The sequence below is a fragment of the Tenrec ecaudatus genome, chromosome 1, assembly GCF_050624435.1.
Source record: "Tenrec ecaudatus isolate mTenEca1 chromosome 1, mTenEca1.hap1, whole genome shotgun sequence".
Taxonomy (NCBI): domain Eukaryota; kingdom Metazoa; phylum Chordata; class Mammalia; order Afrosoricida; family Tenrecidae; genus Tenrec; species Tenrec ecaudatus.
In genome coordinates, this window is record NC_134530.1 from 146,372,603 (window position 1) to 146,393,111 (window position 20,509).

The 20,509-nt window shown below is 55.1% G+C and overlaps 1 protein-coding gene across 1 annotated transcript; it reads right to left on the reverse strand.

Annotated features, from left to right (window-relative positions):
- Positions 1-1,317: 1,317 nt before the first annotated feature.
- On the reverse strand, positions 1,318-19,913 carry INKA2 (inka box actin regulator 2). The gene is made up of 2 exons (XM_075559362.1): positions 19,709-19,913; positions 1,318-3,934 (listed from the first exon to the last, which is right to left on the reverse strand). The coding sequence occupies exons 1-2, from the start codon at positions 19,742-19,744 to the stop codon at positions 3,104-3,106; spliced, it is 867 nt and encodes a 288-aa protein (XP_075415477.1). The 5' UTR covers positions 19,745-19,913; the 3' UTR covers positions 1,318-3,103.
- Between the last annotated feature and the right edge of the window lie 596 nt (positions 19,914-20,509).

Here is a 20,509-nt window from a genome sequence, read left to right on the forward strand (position 1 = left end):
AGGGGCTTCCGAGGCTGGGGATCTTTACAGACGCAGGTTGCCACATCTTCAGTGGAGCATCTGGTGGGTTCAAACCACGAACTTTGGGGCTTGTGGTCTTAACCTTTGTGCCACTAGGGACCCTGCAGCTGGCAGCAAACATCACTTCCTGTTTGGTTCCAGCCTTAATTAAAAACGTGGTTCCATCCCCTGGAATCCTTTCCGGCCAGCAGCTTCTGTCTTTCCCACTGTTCTGGCTTGAGGTCCTTTCTAACACCACGCCTGGCATGGGGTGGTGGGGGTCCAGGGGGTGAGGGTGGGGTCGATTGTTCCCAATTACTCTGCCCTCAGAAAAGATGGATTGCCGGAGGATGGCCAAGGGGTGACTTGATTTCCTGCAGAATCGTTCCAGACTCAAGAGTTGGTGCCATTTTGAAGAACTTGCTGTATGGCCAGGGGCTGGCTCCTCTCAGTAGATGGAATGTTTACAAAATGGAATAGCTACACGCACAGTTCACACACACACACACACACACACTGCAGTCACAGCCTTCACCCAGACTGGTGTGTTGCAGAGAGACAAAGACTGGGCACGGGCAAACTGCAAGGAGAGGAAAGGCTCCGAGTTTGGGAGCGGATAACCCGCGGGTTCAAATCCCAGGTCTTTCCTGTGCTGGTGTGATCCCAGGCCGCTGCTCACTACTGCCAGCCCAGCCGTCCCAGCTCACAGTGGCCCATGGGACAGGCTAGAACTGCCCCTATAGGCTTCTTCATGGGAGTAGAAAGCCTCCTCTTTTTCCCGAGGAGGGGTTGGTGGTTTCAAACTGCTAATCTTGCAGTTAGCAGTCGAACACATAAGCCCTCCGCCACCGAGGATCGTGATTACATGACACTTGAAAGCCCACTGCTCTCCAGTAAGTTCCGGCTCGGCCACACAGTGCACAGCTGCTCCTGAGGGTTTTCAAGACGTCGTCATGTTACCAGAGTAGTCTCCTATTTCTCCTGCAAATCGGCTGGTAGATTTGAATCGCCAACGTGGCGGTCAAGGACCCAACGCCAAACCCCCAGCGCCACCAGGGTCCCTTCCATGCGCCTTAGGAGCCTGCAGTTATCCGGGAGAAGACCCAAGTCCATTCAGAAAGTTGAAAGAGCCGGTGTGCACATTGTCTGCAAACGGTGGGTGCTCAGAGAAATGGGCGGCCTTTCCCCTTCCTGCAGCTTCACCCACCAAACGGTGAGTATCTACCGCTTCCTTGCCTGGGAAGCGCTGCTCCTCGTCACCCCCAAGGAGAGCCTCCGCGGCGCTCCCCCCTCCCCCAAGCGCCCTCCCTCCACCTCTGTCTCCTGGGGGCCCAGGATGCAGGAAGAAGAGCTTTTCTTGTTCTTATTTTTCGTCCCCAATTTGCTCTTGGTGCGCGGAGGCCAGGAAGGCGTCTTGCCTCTAATCGCAGCTGTCACATCCCATCAGGCTGAGAGGGGGCAGCCGGGCGGGGGAGAGGGCGTGCCCTGCGCGGCTGGTGCGGCCCAAACAGGGACCCACATTGTCTTTTCCCAGCCAGTGGGCGTTCCCCGCCTGCACTGGGAGGGACCAGGGCTTCCAGAGGGGGCGGGCCCTTGATCCGCGGGCCACGTGCCAGAGCGTCTATTGAAAAGCTCCGGGCCTCCGCTGACCGGATGCTGGGCGCAGTTATGGCCCCTGCCTGGCACTGGATGGCTCTGGGTGCCCGTGGCGCGCCCGAGAGGAGGCCCACGGAATGCAGCGAGGGGGTTAAAAACTGAGCAGGGATTCTCTGGGCTCTCCTTTGCCTCTCCCGGAAGAGTCCCTTGGGGGTTAATTAAGCCCAGGGCCACTAACCAAAAGATTGGTGCTTCAACTGCGTCCAAGAAACCAAACTCAGAGCCACCTAGTCATTTCGATGGCCTGGCTGGCAGGCCACCTCCAGAGACCCCCTGAAGCCCCATGGCGCTCCCTTTCCAGGGCACAGTGCAGGGGGCACGGACTTTGTGGCAACTAGCTTGGCTTGTGTTTTGGGCGGTGTCCCAGGTGCTGGCTCAGGGCAGATGGTGGTTTTAAGCTGTTGACAGACGTGTGTGTGTGTGTGTGTGTGTTGTATGTGTGTGTGTGTGTGTAATTCCAGGACCCACCTCCTGCCCTTGTCTAGAACCCATGACGTTGATTTGGACCCCCAGTGACTCTATCGGGTTTCTCAGGCTGTACCGCATTCCTCATTGTTCTTGGGGGAAGCTGCTGGGGCAGAAGCTGGGGGGTGAGGTGAGGGGGCGATGGGTGTGTTGAACTGCAGCTCAATGCTTTCACTGCTTGTCAGGCCCAGGCCGTTCTGTCCCAGTGAGTGGTGTGAACTCGGACAAGTGGCATGTCCTGGCTGATTTCCTGGAGAAAGGAAGGAGAGGGGCCCATACAGGCTGCCCTTCCTTTGGGGAAGACTATAAAGAGTAAGTGGGGCTTCTCCAGCTCCTTGGGGGCACAGCTATTTGCTTTTGATTGGAAACTCCCCGTGCACAGCAGCACAGGGAAGAAAGGCCTGGTGATCACAGCCTGGAACGTAGGATGCTGCCACATGTTGGAATCAACTCCGCAGAGGCAACGGGTTTTTGTTTCTTCTCCTCTGGGCCTGGGGATGGGTTGCTTGGCCTGGCTGTGTCGCGCTGATGCATAGGAAGGCTGGGTCCACCACTTGGCTTTGCCTGGTCAGCAAACATCATGAGGCTGGGGTGCACCAAAGATGAATCTTTATTGGGGGCCTCTAGGGAAAAGATGAAGCCCCAGTGACATTCCGTATAGAATGGTCAAGTGAAGTCTTTGGGGAGCAGTGAAGGAATTCTGGGGAAGGAGGTTCCCCTGGCTGGCCGTCTCTCTCTGGCCCATCTCTGCTATTACCTCCAGCCCCAAAGGTGCATGCACGCGTGCACACACACACACACACACACACTCGCACACTCCCACCTCACCCACCAGCCAGCCCTTGCACCAGCCGCAGGAGACCTCTTGCTGGGAGACCTGGGGGCCTGTTGCTTCTCTTTAGGACGAGAACCTAGAGTCGGCCTCGAGAAGCCAGCCCTCCCAGGTAGGTCGCAGCATCTTCACAGTTTCTGTCTCTACGACTCAAACCCAGACAGCCGTGTTCATATCAAAGCCAGCAGGTGGGGGCTCCAGGACCTTAGGGCAACCTGTGGCAGGATTCGCCATTCTCTTGGGCTCCTTGATGCCAGGGAAGGAGAAATGTCCTGGGCCCTTGGGGTGGCTTCGTTTCTTGACCTTCTGGGGGCGTCCGGCTCGGGGCTCAGAGGCCAGGGGCGTCACCCAGCCAGGCTTCTCCTTCAGCAGCCGGTCCCGGTCTGGCCGCACACTCCTTAAGAACTTCCTAAAGATGTTTGCTGTCAGGGCAAACCTGCGGCCCAGCTCCCGGAGCTGGCCCCGCCCACCTTTGGGCTCAGCAGCCTCCCCAGTCTCCTCCTTCTCCCCACCCTTCTCCAGTTCCGGGAGGTCCAGCCAGTTGCCCACCAGGTCCGCGAAGACATTGTCCCCTAGCACCAGAGGTTGTCGGTTCCGGCCCCGGGACATCAGTGTGGAGGTCCAATCATCAGGCTCCACATGCTCTGGCCCATGCTGGGAAGGGCTGTGGTGCTCTGGCAGCTGTGTCCCGGGGAGGGGGGGCACACCCCTTCCACAGGCCCGCCTACGGGGGGAGAGCCTGGTGCTGCTGTCAAGAGAAGGGTGATTGGAGGGGGAGCCAGCTGGGGGCCTGGCAGGGCCCCTGCCACCCTCACCATGGGGTGGAGGCTTGGGCGGTGTCCAGGGACTTTCAGGCTCCCCTGCGGAGATCTCCAGCTGTTCCAGCGCTGTCTGCACCTGGAGGAGCTTCAGTTCCTGCAGCGCCCCCATCATGCTGTTCATCTGGTCCTGCAGGCCATCCCCCACCTCCTTCATGGACACCTGCAGGGAGGAGAGGAAGCACCAGCCAGTGAGCCTCTGCGGGCATGCTCCTGCCCCTCACTGGCCTAGAAGCCAAACACACGTCTCCAGGCCAGCTGCAGCTTACACAGGCCCACCTCTGCTCCAGGGAGACCAGCGCTGGGGGGACTTTAACACTGGTCAATCTGGATAAAGGACACGGGACCCACAGCCACTACCAAGAGAAAGTAGCCACTGCCCCAGGGGCGGGGGTCACATACTTATAGGCATGCATTATTCATTGGGTCAATGTAGCTTCATATATATGAAGAAGAATTGGTGTTAGTGAAGTGTGGTGTTGGTTGGGGAAGATCATTGGATAAATCATCTACTACTGCCAGAAGGACACACAAATCTGTCTTGGGAGAAGTACAGGCAGATGCTTTTTAGATGTCTTGAGATGAAGAGACTTGGTCTTGCTTAGGTTGCACAAGTCATCGGGAAAGACCAACTGATCGACAGAAAAAGGTATCATGTTCAGGAAAGTAGGTCAATGAGCATGTGCACCACCCTCCGATGGATTGACACGTCAGCGACAACACTTGGGAGCAGACATCAAAGACGAAGAAATGTTGCAGGATCGACCGGCAACGTGTGTTCTGTTCGACATACAGAGCTGACTTGACGACAAACAGCCGGCACATGTCAATCTCTACTAATGTATGCCTGTCCGAGGAGGTGCTGTTAGGTGCCAGTGAGTCCATTCTGGTTCAGTGACCCTGTGTGCAATGGAAAGAAATGCCACTCCATCCTGTGCCATCCTCACCAGGCCTGTTAACCTTGGGGCCCGTGGTTGCAGCCGCTGTGTCCATCCCCCTCAGCCAGGGTCACAGTGGATGCTGGCGGCTGTTTCTTATCCTTTTGAGTCATGCCCCGTCCGTCCGTGAAGGCCTCAGAAGCTTTGCTCCATGCACACCATCAAGGTCGACTCGACTTTGAGGAGGCAGCTCTCCCGCGGTCGTATTTTGATGCCGTTCCACTGGAGGGGCTCGCCTTCTGACACTACATCAGGCAACGTCCGCTGCTCTCAGAGACGAGTCCCTCAGAGGTGGACAGTCTGGTCCACCTTGGTGGCCTGTTCCTAGTCTGGGAGCTCTGCCAACCTGCCAACCATGGGCGACCCTACTGGTACCTGAAATACCAACAGTACAGGTTCCAGCATCACAGCAACATGCACCCCCAGTGGGACAGGCTCGAGGAGGGTCCTGCGAGGCAGTGACGATTACTGTGCCCATGGTCAAGGTGGGGAGACGGGGGCACATACGTATGCCCTTAGTTAAAAGTGGAGCTGAGATCAGTTTGGGGTTCCATAAGGTTATCGAGGCCACCCTCGTCCCTCTGCGCCTGTGCCATCTCCTCCCGCCCACCCCGAGCCCCCCAGAGATGATGACGATGACGAGGACCGCAGCAATAACTGTGATCCCTGCTGTGGAACAGGGGCCATGCTGAGCACTCACACCATCTTTACATCAACTCTGGGAGGTTGCTTTCTGCTCGTTTGAACCAATGAGTGACCCATGGTCTCACACAAAAACAAAAAAAACCACTGCCATAGAGTTGATGCCGACTCATAGTGACCTTATAGGACAGGGTAGAACCGCCCCTGTGTGCGTTCCTGAGGCTGTAACTCTTCACAAGCAGTAGAAAGCCCTATCTTTGTTCTCCAGAGCTGATGGTGGTTTCAAACTTTCGGACCCTGAAAATTGCAAGCCAACGTGTAACCACTGTGCTCCCAGGGGTGAACTAACTTGTCTAAGGTGACAGAATGCTCCTGAAGCTGGCTTCACCCTCAGGACCCTCACCCTCCACATGCTATAGTCTACGTGACCAAGCACTGCTCCGAGACGGCTGGTCAGGGAAGCTTGACGATTGTGTTCTCTTCAGGATGGAGGGACATTACGGAAAGAAGAGCGATCGGATTCCAGAGGAAGCCCTGTGTCTGGGGCTCCCTTTGGGTGTTGTGGACATCTAGTCAGGAGAGGGGTGAGAGGCCAGAAGACTGCAGACTGCTCAGCTCTTCCTAGATCTTCCCCTCCTCCTGCCCCTCCTCCCAACACCTGTCCTTCCCCAGCTGCTCTTGGACTTGGCTCCAGCCCCCTTTCTGCCTTCCTGGCCCAATTGGCTCCACTGTCCTGGCCACGCCTGAGTAGAAAACCGAGGGCCAGTTTTCCCAGCCCCACTGTGGCTGTCTAAGGTCCGAGTCCCAGGTGCCAGCTGGAAGGGGCTGAGAGAATAACTTGGGCCAGGGCCGAGTTTGGAGAGTGGGGAGGGCAGGCTGTGTCTGATAACATTCATGAGGGCCCAGTGCCTGCGCCCAAGCTGCCTTGCTCCCCGCCAGCTCCCTCCCCAGACCCTGCTCAAGTTACCCACCATGGCAAACCTTGTGTTCGGGGACCATCTGTTGCTTAAGCCCCTCAGAGACCCGCAGGATCATCTTACCTCACAGGCTTGCTTAAGGCACAGATCTAAGCCTGGAGGATGGAGGGGCTGGGACTCCTGTCTCAGGACTGACAGCTGACCTTCGAAGGCTTCCAGGGGCGATCCTCTCCTGCCAGCCAAGGAAGGGGGTGGGGAGCTGGAGGGGCATGGTTGGAGGTCACATGTCATGAACCAGGGCAAGGGGGACCAACTGTCCCTGAAGGGTCCCACAGTCGGTGCACCTTTCCCAGAGCAGGGCAAGCTGTGGGGGCTGGGGGTGTGGCTGGGGGTGTGCCTGAGGGCCTGAGGGCAAGTGTGTTCACCGGTGTTATAGCAGCAGAAGGCAGCGGGCCTCTGGCTCTGGTCTCTCCCTCCACCTCCCACACAGCTTAGCTAAGAAGACCCAGAGCTGCGGCCGAATGGACACTAAGCCTCAGCTCAGCCTCCTCCTTGGCCCTCCCAGCTAGCAGCTTCTTGCTCATTTCCCACTTGACTTTTTGACTCCATGGGAGCCACCCCAATCCCTGCCCCACCTCCCAGGCCAGCAGCAACCGCAAGAGCCAGGATTGACGGGCGAGGGGCTGACACAAGCTGGACAGGGTCAGTACCCGGGCCTGTCCTTCCAGGCCCCATCCCCACCCCCCTCAATCCAGGCAAAGCTCTCTATCTGTGCTTCCCTCCTCCAACTGTCCCCTCCACCCCCATTCCCTGGGATGCCCAGAGCCCTCCTAAAGGCCTCCCAGTCACCCAGCCAGGGCCTGATCAGGCTTCCCCCACCCCCAACACCATCGCCACACCACTGATCATGTTACTTGCTGCTAAGAAGCTTCTAGTGGCTCCCTGCTGCTCAGGGAATAAAATCCAAACACTCCTACAGCCAAGACCCGCCTCGACGACGACGTAATTCCAACTTCCAGTGGCAGGCACACCCCGGCTGCCTGACGTCCCTCCCCCCTGTCCCAACCCCTCCACGGGACAGTGACTGTGCGTCCACTGCATGAGCCACTGGGAGCTATGATCATGTCATCTCCCCAGCACCCAGCCGGTACCGTGCATTTGCTACACACCATCCCCAAATCATCCTTCCAGAGGGTTAGGGACCCACAGACCACAGTCACTAGAGAGAAAATCGGGGCAGTGGCCCAAGGTTTTATTTCAGCAAGAGGCCAGGAGTGTGCGCTGGCAGGCTTCCTTCCCGAAGGCTGAGGCCGGTCCAGGTCAGAGGAGGCAGTGGGAGGAATGAAATGACCCCATTCAATCGCTTCCAGTGTGGAAAAATCCCTTAGACATAATGCTGACATTCTATATCGTGTTCCAGGGAGAATGAAGGCGTGGGTATGGAATTTCAGGCTGCCCTGACAACAGAGACCCCATTTAAGTCAACAAGGGTTGCAATCGCACCCAAGGGGAAGCTACAGCTCCATGTTGGTGAAGGGCCTGGGTTCTGGAGACAAATGGCACAGTGTTCGAATCTCAGCTTGGCTACTTTGTAGCTGTGCATTCTGGGCAGGCTATTGAAATGCTCTGGTTTCCCTTTTTTGCCATTCTTTAAGATGGAAAGAGTTCCTGTCCCCTGCAGCTCTCCTGCAGATGAGGCGAGGGGATCTGCAGGCTCCAGAGAAAGCACTGGGTTAAGTGGCTCTTGCTTTTCTACGTAAGCTCTGTCTGGTAGGCACTGGACTGCTATCCACAAGGTCTATCGTTCGAACCCACCATTGCTCCACTGGGAGGAAGATGAGGCTCTTCGCTCCCCTAAATATTTAAAGCAGTGGTTCTCAACCTTCCTAATGCAGCGACCCTTTAATACAGTTCCTCATGTTGTGCTGACCACCCCCAACCAGAAAATTATTTTCATAGCTACTTCATAACTGTCATTTTGCTACAGGTATAAATTAGGTGACCCCTGTGAGAACCACTGATTTAAAGTCTCAAAAAGCCAAAGGGGCAGTTTTGCTCTGTCCTATAGAGTCACTCCACCAGCTGCTCCCAGGGAGGGAAAGGGAGACTGATCCCATCAAGATGGACCGCCTCGGGAGCGCAGATGGGCAGTTTGTTCTGTGCTGCAGGGTAGCGAGGAGTCAGACAGCCTGGCCTGCAGTACGTGTGGAGTTTAGTTTACCAACCTGAGCGTTGGCAGGGGCACTGCCTTAGAAAGACCCACGGTGAGCTACATCTGTAAGCATCACAAGCCAAGAAGACCTCACGAGCCATTCTACTCCGTAACGCAACAGCAGTGGGCTGGTTAGTTTCACATTTTTTTGCATTTTTTTTATTTCATTTCATTTATTTATTTTTAAAATCATTTTTACTGCTCTTACAGCTCTTATGATATTCCAGACATCGATTGTATTCCAGCATATTTGTTTTTGCTTTTTTAAAAACATATTTGTTATTAATGTGCTTCTAGAACATTCCTTCCTCGGTAGAATTTCACACAGAGTGGTGACTGGAATCCACTCCTAGCTGGTGTGAGGAGAAAGGCACTTCTCAGGCTGTTGCCCCAGATCACCCCACCCAGGGGTACAAAAGGGAAGCTGGGTCAGTCCTGCTCAGGGAGTTGACCGTGAGGAGTGGAAAGGCAGCTGTGAGCAAGGATGGAAGGAGGACGTCTGAGTGGTGGGGAACATAGGACCGTCATCTGGGTCCTGCCTGGCGGGGGGGGGGGGTGAGGCAGTGTAGGGGGGCAGCCAGTCAGCAGCCTTTCCTAACCTCCAGGGGGATGACATCACCATGGAGAAAGAGCCAGAGCACAGAGCAGAGCGTGGGACTTGCTTGGATCCCAGGGCTCCTCTGGCCCTGGGAACCAAAGGGGGAGGAGAGGGGCAGTGTGGGAGAGAAGAGCAAAGGAGAGGGGCCCACTCCGAAAATCCCCAACTGGAAATGCGCCCCGAACTCCCCGGTCCCCTGCGCCTCCAGTTGTTCCCCAGAGCAGGACCCAGCTTTCCTTCAGAAGTCATGGCCAGTGAGAACTGAATGAATGAATGAACAAAACATGCCTGCTGAGTCCGTGCCAGCCCCTGTGCCACTGCCACCCTCCGGCTTTCCCTCCTGAGGGACCCCACCCTCTGCCAGCAGCTGAGGGGTTAGCCGCCCAGGGGCTCCTCCAAGGAGTCCTGAGATGGTCCCACTGGTGCTGACTCTCCAGCCACTTGGGGTGGGATGGAGCTAAGGGGTCTCTCACTTTCCCCACAAGCTACGCCTTCTCTCTGCTTCACAAGAGCCAGCACAGGCCTAGCCCGCTGCACTGGCAGAAAGGGGGGCCTTTATTAAGCATATCCCAGGGCGACCCTGAAAGGCCTTGCCACCTATCACCCCAGTCCATCCCCCCAGCCCTGTGAGTCCTGTCCCACTGCACTGCAAAACAGCCCCTCACTTCTCCCTGTCCTGGCCCCGCTGGGGTCCTGCTGAGGACACACTGGGCGGCGTGACATTGGAGGATATTAGCCGGCCGTGGCGTGCTTGCCTTTCTGAGACTGTAAAATCATAAGCCCTCGGTGTGTATCACTGGTCTCTCTTCTACAATGCCCTCCCCGACGCCACAGGCACTCTGGGAGGCTGAAGTCGCCCCATTGCCTGGGTCAGCAAACCAGGGAGCCGAGAGGGTCCCCCGCTTCTCCTGTGTTTCCCAAACATCATTCATTCATTCGTTCCCAGAGCTCCTGGATGCTTTTCACCAGAGCAACATGCGCCCTAAAACCAACCTGAAGAAAAACAAGCACAAACATAAACTCACTGCCACTGAGTTATGTTCAACTCAGAGCAACCCTACGGGACAGAGCAGAATGCCCCCCCGGGGGGGGGTGCCCGAGGCTGTGAATCTGAACATGGGAGCAGAAAGCCTCAGCTTTCTGCCCTGGAGAAGGCTGGTGGATTCAAATCATCGACCTTGTGGTTAGCAGGCCTTGCAATCACACACACATTTAAAACACTGTGGGCAAACAGGATGAAAAGAATAAAAATTTCCCACTAGCTTTGTAAAGGCCCCTTTCACAGGTGCGTGTAAGTAAGTTAACCAGCTAGAAGGCCGGAGGGTCTCTTAGGAGAGGCGAGGGACCGGACTCACCCAGGCCAGCGGACTTTCCGTGTCAGCATAATCGTGGCCCTCAGCCTGGGGATTGTCGTGAGGGGCAGCCCGGGCAATCGGTGGGAAGGACAAAGGGCAACTGTCATGCAGCTGGGGAGGAAGAGCATGAAGTCATCCTTCTCTGGGACTCCAGGACCCAATTCATCCTTTCCCCAGGAAGGCTTCCGCGCACTGACTCACCGCAGGAAGAGCGAAGAGGAACAGGGGCTGGGGCTGAGGAGGAAATGTCTGGACACAGAGCCCGCCACGCCGGACCCCCAGCCCCTGGCTCTGGGGCGAGTAGAGTGGGGTGAGCTGTCCACAGACGGACGGACGGCACCCTTCCCTCATGGTGCTTTGCGGTGGTGGGAAGGGGGGCTGAGGAAAGTGCGGTGCCAGCATCCTCGGCTCCCTTCCCAGTCCTCCCCAGGCCCCTGACTGATCGGCCAGCTGTGCCCTCCTCCATCCACCCATCTCACGCCCTCTCCCAGCTCTGCCAGAAGCCTTTGACACAGGCTGCAGCTTTGCCCGTGGACCTGGCAGTGGGCCCTGAGTCACCCTCGCCTGCCCCCACACCTCCCCCTTCCTTACTCACAGGGTCCCCACACAGTTTCTTTCAGCCCCTCTGGAAGATAGGAAGAGGCTCCTGTGCGGAAACGGGGGAAGCCCCGCTTTTGCCAAGTGGCCCATTCTTCAGCTCCATGAATAGCGACCTTCACAGGCCCTGCTCTTGGCTGGGATGCCCCACAGGAAGGTAAAGTAGAAGCGGTGCCAAAGGCCCCGGCAGGGAGGAGGGCAGAGAAAGGAGAGAGGATGTGGCACGGATGAAACTGGGTTCCCAACCAAAGCATCAATTGGGGGCCACACACTTGGACAAAAGGCAGGCAAGTGGAGAAGGGGCAGGGGGCTCTCCCCTCTTTCTGGGAGCCTGCCTCTACCCCAACACCTCTCAGCCTCCCGCTGACCAGCTCTAGCTTGTTACTGAAGTCATTCAATCCAAATCCTTGGACATCCATCCCAGAGATCTCTCAAGAAGCTACCTTCGTATCTTCTAGTCAGGCCCTGCTCATCTCTCTCTGAGACTCTACATAAAAAGCCTTTTAGCTCAGCTCCTGCCTCAGATTCCCTGCTTCCCCACTCCCATTGCTGCCCGGCCACAAGGCGCTCCAAGGCTTACAAAAAGTCAGGCCTCTTAGCAGGGCATGCAAAGCTCCCGACAGTCTGCTCTCCACAGCTCTGCCTACCTGTGGCAGTCACATCATCTCCTGTCAGCCTGAGTTAAGGGGGAAGTCTAGCCTGTCACTCAGGTCATAGCCAAGGAGTCCTCTGTGTGGGCATGGCCTTCTCCTGAGGATTCTGGGTACTTCTATCTTCCTCCCAGGAAATGGGATACACACTCTCCCTGTGAGACATTCCTGTTGACAAGCCACATGGAGCTACACTGATGGAGCCAGAGTCCTGAAGCGGGAGGAGCCACATGGAGACCCACGTCAGTGCTGAGATGCTTATATCACCACTGGATCTACAAGACTTTCCACCCACTGACCTGTGATCCTCCTGCATTTGGTGTCATTGCATGCGTTGTGTGGGTCTGAAGAGAAATTTATAGATTGGTATTAGACATATGGGCTAATATCGGACTTATGGGCTTGATCTGTACTGGGATGTTTTCCTTATAATAACTTTTAAATAAAACTTATTCTTATACACATACGAGTGCCTATGAATTTGTTTCTCTAATCTACCTGGAGTAACACAGTGAGTGCCCTATTGCCTACCATTCCTGCAGATACCCAATATTCTAGCCAATCCACAGCTAGGCAGCCTTCAAACATCCCAGGACGTCAGGCTCCCTCCTCGCCTTTTGCTCAGGCTGCTGCATTACCGCCCAGGCCCAGACCGCTGCTATGTCCTGTGGGTGGTCTGGAGGCCAAGCTCAAAAACCACTGCCTCCTCCGTGAGGCTTTCCCTGCTCACCACTAGCAAGTTGTTTCTCTTCTCAGAGCACTGGGTGTGTGCCTTTAATTTAGCGCTTCTGTTTCTACACTAGAAGTCACACACATGAGCACACACACACACCTGCCTTATTGTGATTTGGTGATGGTTTACAGAACAGGTCAGATGTCCTTTCAGCCTCTCATGCTCATTTGGTTTCACTGCCTTGATTGCTGTGCCCACAATCACTCCCCCCACTTCCTCCCTGCTCCCCTGTTTTTACTCCCCCTTCTGAAATGTGTTCTTGGGTCAATGCTGCCCTTTTGATCTCAAATACATGAGTCTTCTAAGGTGTGAGCCCCTCACAAGTGCTACAGTTCTCACAATAGAGGATCTCTATTGTTGGGCTGAAAACTGAGCCCTGGAGGTGATGTCATTTCCAGCCCTGCAGGGTGACTGCTGGCCTCGCTCAGTCTTGGAGGCTTATGCTAGAAGTTTTATGCACATGTCGGTCAAGGGTATGTCTGAAATCAGACTGCCTGGGAATGATCCCTAACTTCTCAGATCTATGGCCTGGCTAAGTCACTCCACCTCCAGTTCTCTATTTTGTCATTGAAAACCTAGGGACAATGAAAGTACCCCCCTCCTAGTGTTGCTTTGACAATAAATGGCACCCTATATTACATGTGTATGCCTGGCATACCCATGTTTCACCAGTAACTCCTCCAGTAGCTGAGCTTCCTGGAGAGGCAAAGGTGTCGGGGGCGACCATGGTGCCTGGTGAAATGCCTTGACCACAGCTCAATAAATAGATGGTGTGAATAACTGACTTCTGCAAGCCAGCCTCATCAAGCCGCCATTCTGAGTTCACCAAGTGCTTATAATGCATTGGGGCATAGTACTTATGCTCTATCGCAGCTGCATTGGGGCATAGTACTTATGCTCTATCGCAGCTGCTAACCACAAGGCCAGCGTTTCGAAACCACCAGCTGCTCTCAGGGAGAAGACAAGGCTTTCTGCTCCCATAAAGAGCTGCAGTCTACAGAAAAGTGGGTGAAGGGAGACACTGGACAGTGTAAGACACGAAAAAATACTTTATTAATTATCAACAGTTAGTGGGGCAGGGAGGGGAAAAATGAAAAGCTGATACCAAGGACTCAAGTAGAAAGAAAATGTTTTGAGAATGATGATGCCAACAAATGTACAAATGTGCTTGACACATGGATGTAGGTATGGATTGTGATAAGAGTTGTAAGAGTCCCCAATAAAATGATTTGGAAAAAAAGGACCTAAACCCAAACAAACAAACAAACAAACAAACAAGCCCAGAGTTGCCGTCTAAAGGTGTGGTGAAGAAAGCAGATGGTGACCGCCTATCGACTGGAATAGTGTCTTCCAGGCTCGTATTCAAACAAGTGAGGTGCCAACTAAGTCCACATGGAAGAAGCACACCAGCCTGTGTGATCCAAAGATGATGATAACAAAATGCAAATATGATGAAGGGAAACACATCACAGCTTAAACTGTGAACACTCAATTTGTAGAAGGCTGGGAGGACAGCGGGAGCCCACATCCATCTGCAGAGCATCTAGTCATCAGATGACCCTCTGCCAGGACCCCTCTAGTCACAAGTGAGGGACCGAACAAGTTTACGATCAGACAGAGATTATTGCAAACTTGATCATCGTGGATCAGATCATGGCATCATATGATACTTGCTCAGGTGACCTCCCTCTTGATCAAACCTGAATTTACTCTAGGCTCAAGTATTTCTCTACTGTGCCAAGGCAGAACTTTCTTCCCTGGCTTTTCAAATATTGATGGTGGTATTTTCTTTCTTACTCTTTATTTTTATCTTTATATTATTATCTTCCTGCTGTTTTGCTTAATTTTGTTTTTTATTGCTTCAATTGGGTTTCCCAGTTTGTGACGCATAAGACGCACAGACACAATAATGAAGCAATAGTTATTTGGGGTATGATGGAGGATGGGAGGGTGAGGATTTGGGGAGCAAACAATGAATTCAGAGCACTATGTGAATATTATTTCAAGAAAACTACTAAAAAAGAGAAGAAGAAAGCCAGCTTGACCAATGGTTACCATGGTGGAGGAAGAGCTTTTGGGCAGAGGGCACTGAGTTTATGTTAGTAGTGACAGCAATTTGGAAAAGGATATCAACGATGTTTGTACAACACAAAGCATAATCAGTGGCACTGAGTTATACATGTATCAGTTGAATAGGAGAATATGTTGTTGGGTATATTTTTGCCACTGTTATAAAAAACAATTATATGAATAACAATGAGTACAAGGAAAAATACAATGTTCCAGAATCGATTGTGGTGAAGATTGTACAACTCCTCTTGATATGAGAGAATTATTGAATAGTGTGACATTCAATAAGCAACAACAAATGAGTTTCAGTCTGAGAACCCACAAGGCCAGTGCCACCCAGTCCATTAAGGTCGCCATGTGTTGGAATGGGCTCAATGGCAGTGAGTTTGGCTTTGTTTGGGTATAATGCCTTGGGCTCTGTGATATCCATGAAGAACCTACAGGTGGGGCGGCAGACTCCAGAATCGTCATTTAGCATTCACAAGAACGTTATAAAGCGGGTGTTGTTTTGTTTTTTTCAGAACTGACAAAGCACAGCTCTGTCGACAAAGCATACACAGAGGTCTCGGTAAGTCACAGTGGAGAAAGCAGCTGCGACTGGCAGAGATGAGAAGACAAAGGCACAGTGAGGTTACAGAAGATGTCATCGTGACACAGAGCAGGGCTAGAGGACAAGTTGCCTAACCCTAAATCCCAATGACCATGCCACAATGGCTAAGTAGTCACCAGAAAGGTCAAAGGCATGATGAGATCCTTTGTAAAAAGCTTTTTTCTGCCTCAGGAAATGTGTGCTCTGACCTAACAGAAGCCTCTGCCCCAAGAGTTGAACGCTGATCCTGATCCATCTCCTGGATCATCTGCTGCACCGTGGCTGCTCACTGGGCTGCTAGCCGAAAGGTCAGCAATTTGAAACCAGCAGCCACTTCACTGGACAAAGACGAGGCTTTCTGCTCCCAGAAAGAGTTCCTTCTCAGCATCCCTGAGGGGGAGTTCTACCCTGTCCTAGAGGGTCACTGTGAGTCAGCATCCACGCGAAGGGAGGGAGTTTGGCTTTGTTTTTGCCTTGAGACATTGTTCCTTCCCAATTCTCTTGACCTCCTGTGCCTGAGGCCACAAGAGGCTAGAGGCTCTCCTTGTGGGAGTGAGGCTGTCCTGGAGGACCTTCCAGGCCAGCGGCTCTCAACCTGTGGGTTGCAACCCTTTTGGGGGTCGAACCACCCTTTGACAGGGGTTGCCCGATTCTTAACAGTAGCAAAATTACAGAGATGAAGTAGCAACGCAAATAATTTTATGGGGGGGGGGGTCACCACAACATGAGGAACTGTATTACAGGGTCGCGGCATGAGGAAGGTTGAGAAGCAGTGTTCTCGGAGGACCCCAGCCTGACAAAAGTCCCTCTGCTGCCCCCCCTCCCCCCCCCACATATCCCAGGAGATGGTCTTCCCCAGGAGAAGCGTGTTCCACAGGAGCCTCCTCCCCCAGCCTCTGAACCTGTGAGGATCACTTCACCAGCATCTATCTGCTCCTTCTCCAGGCCAGTGTGTTGACCCCCATTTTCTGGAAGCCCCTGAGTTAGCTGTGCAAGGAACAGCTGGTCCCAAGACCTGATGTGCAGACAGGGTCCCTCTGTGGTGGCCAGAGGGAGGGAGAAGTGTTCCCTGCTGAGTCATCTCAGCCCTAACCCCTTGCCCTAGGGAAGAAGTGTCTCAGCTGCTGCTGCTTTGCCTGCCCCATTTCACCCCTGAAATCTGAGCCTCCATCGGCCATTCCAGCTCTCCAGCCACCTCCCTGCTCAAGCCAAGACCCTCAAGCCCTCAGTCTCCTGCCATGGTCACTGGCTACAAAATGCATTTTCTGCTTCAGCAAAATTGGGAAATTTTTCTATTTTGGTTTTCAGGGAAAAAATTTTTTTAAACTTTTTATTAGGGACTCATACAACTCTTAACGCAATCCATACATGCATCAGTTGTGTAAAGCGCATCTGTACATTCTTTGCCCTCATTATTTTCAAAGCATTTGCTCTCCACTTAAGTCCTTTGCATCAGGTCCTCCTTTTGCCCCCTCCCTCCCCGCTCCCCTTTCCTCATGAACCCTTGATAATTTATAAATTATTATTTTGTCATATCTTGCCCTGTTCGACGTCTCCCTTCACCACCTTTTCCAGGAACAGATTCTTCTTGCCTGCGATGTCTGGGCCAAGGACAGGGTCAGGATTGCAGAAGAGTTTTTTTTCAAACGCAGACTCGCTGCCACCGAGTCCATTCTGATCCACAGCGACCCTACAAGACAGACTAGAACTGCCCCTGTGGGGTTCCAAGGTTGTACATCTTTTCAGGAGCAGAAAGCCTCATCTTTCACCTCTGAAGCAGCTGGTGGGGTTGAACCACTAACCTTTTGATCAGCAGTCCAATATGTAATCCACTAGACCACTGGGATGCAGAGAGCACAAAATACCCTCCACTAAGCTATGTCACAAGCTGTTCCTGTTTCTGTTTCCAGCAGGTTTGCCCCCCAGGTTTGGCAGGTCTGAAGGGCCGTTAGTGGGATAAATAACCGTAGACCCATCCAAGGCGTTCTCCAACCTAGGGCAGAGTCAGGCAAAGGGTGCTCCTCAGAGATAAGACCGAACTCTGTGTAGTGCACTGTCACCGAGTCAATTCCAACCCACAGAGACCCTATACAAAGTTCCCGAGGCTGTGGATCTTTATGGGAGCACAGAGCCTCATTTCTCTGGCACATCGGCTGGCCGATTTGAACCACTCACCTTGAGGTAAGGGAACGGCCCAACATCTAACACACAGTGAAACACCCCGGAGCTCATAACATAAACTACGTACCTTTCCTACCCCCCACTTAAGACCTGGGGTATCAACGACCAGCATCCTCCTCTCTTGGCCACAGCCAAGCTGCACTGAGTTCAGTCCCCACAGCTCTTAGAAGAAGGTGGCCAAAGGGCTGGCTTTGGGTTAATCCAGCTTTACTTTCCATTTATCCCACTGGGGAAACTGAGGCACTGAGGTGCTGCCCAACCAGGCTGAGATATCAGGCTGGGGGTGGCTCTCACAGAGCTGCCTGTCATTCAGCTAGGACTCCTCTCTGAACAGGCTGGCACTGGGGAGGAGGCGGGCCCCATGGGGAGGGGGTGCCGAGCTCTCCCATCTAAGTGTCATTCTGGGCCCTGGGCCAGGCGTTTGGCTTCCTCTCTGAGAGTCAAAGGCTGAAGCTGCTCAGACAAAGGGACAAATGAAAGCTAATGGGGAGCTCGGTGACTTCAGTGTCTCCCCTTCCTCTTCCTGGGGTCTGGGGACTCAAGCCCTTGGCAGCAGAGGGTGCAAACCAAGCTCTGGAACTCAGCTCAGTGCAAAATTCCTGTTTGCCTTTTTTATCCTCCTGGCACCCACCGACTGTCTCCCTCCCCTCACCACCTCCCACCTAGGGTGCAGTAAAAAATGCAAATCAGTAGGATTTTAAAATTCCAGCCCATGCCAGGAACACCCACAACCCCTCTATTAAGGCAGATCCTGAGGTGGGTGGTGGGGGCCCCCAAATCCCAGCACAAAGAAGACGATTCTGTTCCAGTCTTCTCGCAGCATGGGTCTTGGACCTCAGACATTATCTGTGGTGGCCTTGACCTTTCTTTCCGGCGCTGGACAGATGGATGGCAAACGTCAGAATTGTGCGTGTGTGGGCTGGCACCGTGGGAAGCATGGGAAGACTCCAGCCTGGGAAGGGGTACCGCATGGATTGGGAGGGGGAGCGACGGGGACACTTCTGTCCCTCACCAAAGTAACAGGAAGTTCTGGTGAAGTCGTAACTTTTACATCTGAATGCCCATGCTGAAAGAGGAAGGCTGGTTCTGGAGTGGGGCACACAGGAAGGGCACCACGAGGTCATGGCAAGGAGGCGTGGATGAGGACACCTGCCGCTTTACGCCCAGCCCTCCCCAGCCCCCTAAACTGGCCGCTGCCAAGCGCCCTCCCCAGCCGGCAGAGTGGAAACTTTGCTGGCAGGAGAGGAAGCGGCTGTCAGAGCCTTAGGCTGGCGCTTTCTGGATCCAGGTCGGGGTGCCCCTGGCTCTGGAAAGTAAGAAGAAACGGGAAAGGAGTGAAGTGAGACCCAGAAAGGTCTGAGTCCAAGCGGCACAACCGAAAAGGGGCAAGAAACCCGCGACCGAAGCAAACATTGAGAGAGCGCCTGGTTGGTTCAGAAATGGGCAGAAGGGGTGGGGGTGGGGGTGGGGGTGCAGGTGCTTTCTATCTGTCCCAATCCCGGTGGCTGAAAGGAGAAGAAGACGGGAGGTGAGGAGCGGGGTTGGTATCTGCAGTCAGTGGAAATCGACTGGACGCTACCTCGGCGACGTCCTAGGGACCCTCCCCGACCTCCCACCCACGACAGAGCCCCAGCACCCTGGCCTCCGAATGCTCCCTCCGCTCTTCCCCGCGCCCAGACCTGACATCTGGCCGGGCCTCAGGCGCTCCCGCGCGCGATCTGCCAGTCGGCGCCCCTCCTCCAGCGCAGGGCCCTCCCCCGCCATTACAGCTGCCAGCCCCCCGGCCCCCTCCCTGCTGGCAGACAAGCCCGGGCAGACAGCCGGCCAAGCCTGCCCCCGCAGCCGCGCCAGCTCTGCCAAGCCCGGCCGGCAGCGCTGGGGGCCCCGGGCGGTGCCAGCTCCCCTAGAGCGGTCCTCGGCTGACCTCGTGCCCCGGGCCAGGGTCGCGTCCCACACCCTCCGCCGGGCGCCCCGCCGGTCCCCGCGCTCCCAGAGCTGCCCCCCCGGCCCCCAGCAGCGCCCGCTGGGTGCACAGCCGGGCCGCCGCTCCCACTCCTGTGTAGACGCCCGAGTCTGGTTGCCCGTCGGACTCCTGGGGGTGTGGGTTACCCACCTCCTTTCTGCCCTATCTCCCTGCGTCTCATCGCACAATCCTTCTGGGAATCAAGTTCACACCCTCTACTTGCTGGGGTCTGTCGGTTTGTCTCTCGCGCTGTCACTTGTTCTTGTCTGTCTCCACTCTCACCAGAAATCGTCACTCTCTCGGCTGCAAGTTTCCTCGCGGCTGGTTCCTCTCCCTCTGGACAGGCCCTGCCCTCCGCCTGCCAGACCACGTCCCCTCCTTTCCTCGCTGGCTGTCCTCCCCACCCGTCCAGGCTCCCCGGGGACCAGGGCCCGGGCCCGGCACCGTCGGGGACAGGCAAGCCCTCCACCTCGGCGCCCGCTTCCCTCTTACCAGCTCCTGCTTGAGGAGACGCAGATAGCAGTCCATTTCCCTTCTCCCCTTCTCCGTGCGCCCATCTGCTGGGCTCCGCTCTCCCCCCGCCCGGGGTGAACCACCGGCTCCTCTGGAAGCGGTGCGCTCGGCGGGTGGCTCGCCGTGCGCCCCGCGCTTTCGCAGCGCAGAGCCCAGCTTCTCGCAGCCCAGGATTCCGAGCCGCTTCCCGCGACTGCGGGCGGGGCGCGGCCCGTGCTGGAGGCGGAGGCGGAGGCAAAAGCGGAGCAGCCAATGGAAATTCAAGGGGGATGCATTCAGCCAATCAGGAGAGTTGTCGGCGGAGGAGGGCGGGGAAGGGAGTGGAGAGGGCGGGGGAGGCGCGTGCGGGGCTGCTGCCCCTGCGCCCTGTCGCGAGTGTTTGCTTAGGGCGCGGGTCGCCGCGGCCGGCTGTTCATAAAGGGAGAGCCGTTTTCCGAGTGCAGACGGAATGGTGGTCTTAGTGGCTTTGAAGCCATCTTAAGGATTTCCGAATCGAAAATGCGGTAGCACTTTCCATCTCTTTTCCCCAAACTGGAATCTGAGGAAGCAACAGCCTCCTCCCCAGGCCTGCCAGAAGTCCCGGGGGAAATCTTTCTTTTCCAGAGTCCCTGGAGCGTGGCTCCAGCTCACCTCCTCCTGGAGGGTCTCCCCTCCCACCCGCACCCCACCCACCCGTTACCCGTCCACTCACAAAGCAGCCGAGGGTCGGCGTGCGCCGGGCAAGGCTAGGTTGCCCGTCTGGGCACACCGAGGAAGACCGGCGATGTCTCTGCGGTCAAG

Coding starts and splice junctions, on each gene's coding strand:
- INKA2 (XM_075559362.1), bottom strand. CDS start 19,744: ATGGACTGCTATCTGCGTCTCCTCAAGCAGGAGCTG. Junction 3,935..19,708: donor GTCTCCTCAAGCAGGAGCTG/GTAAGAGGGAAG, acceptor TCCTCCCTGCAG/GTGTCCATGAAGGAGGTGGG.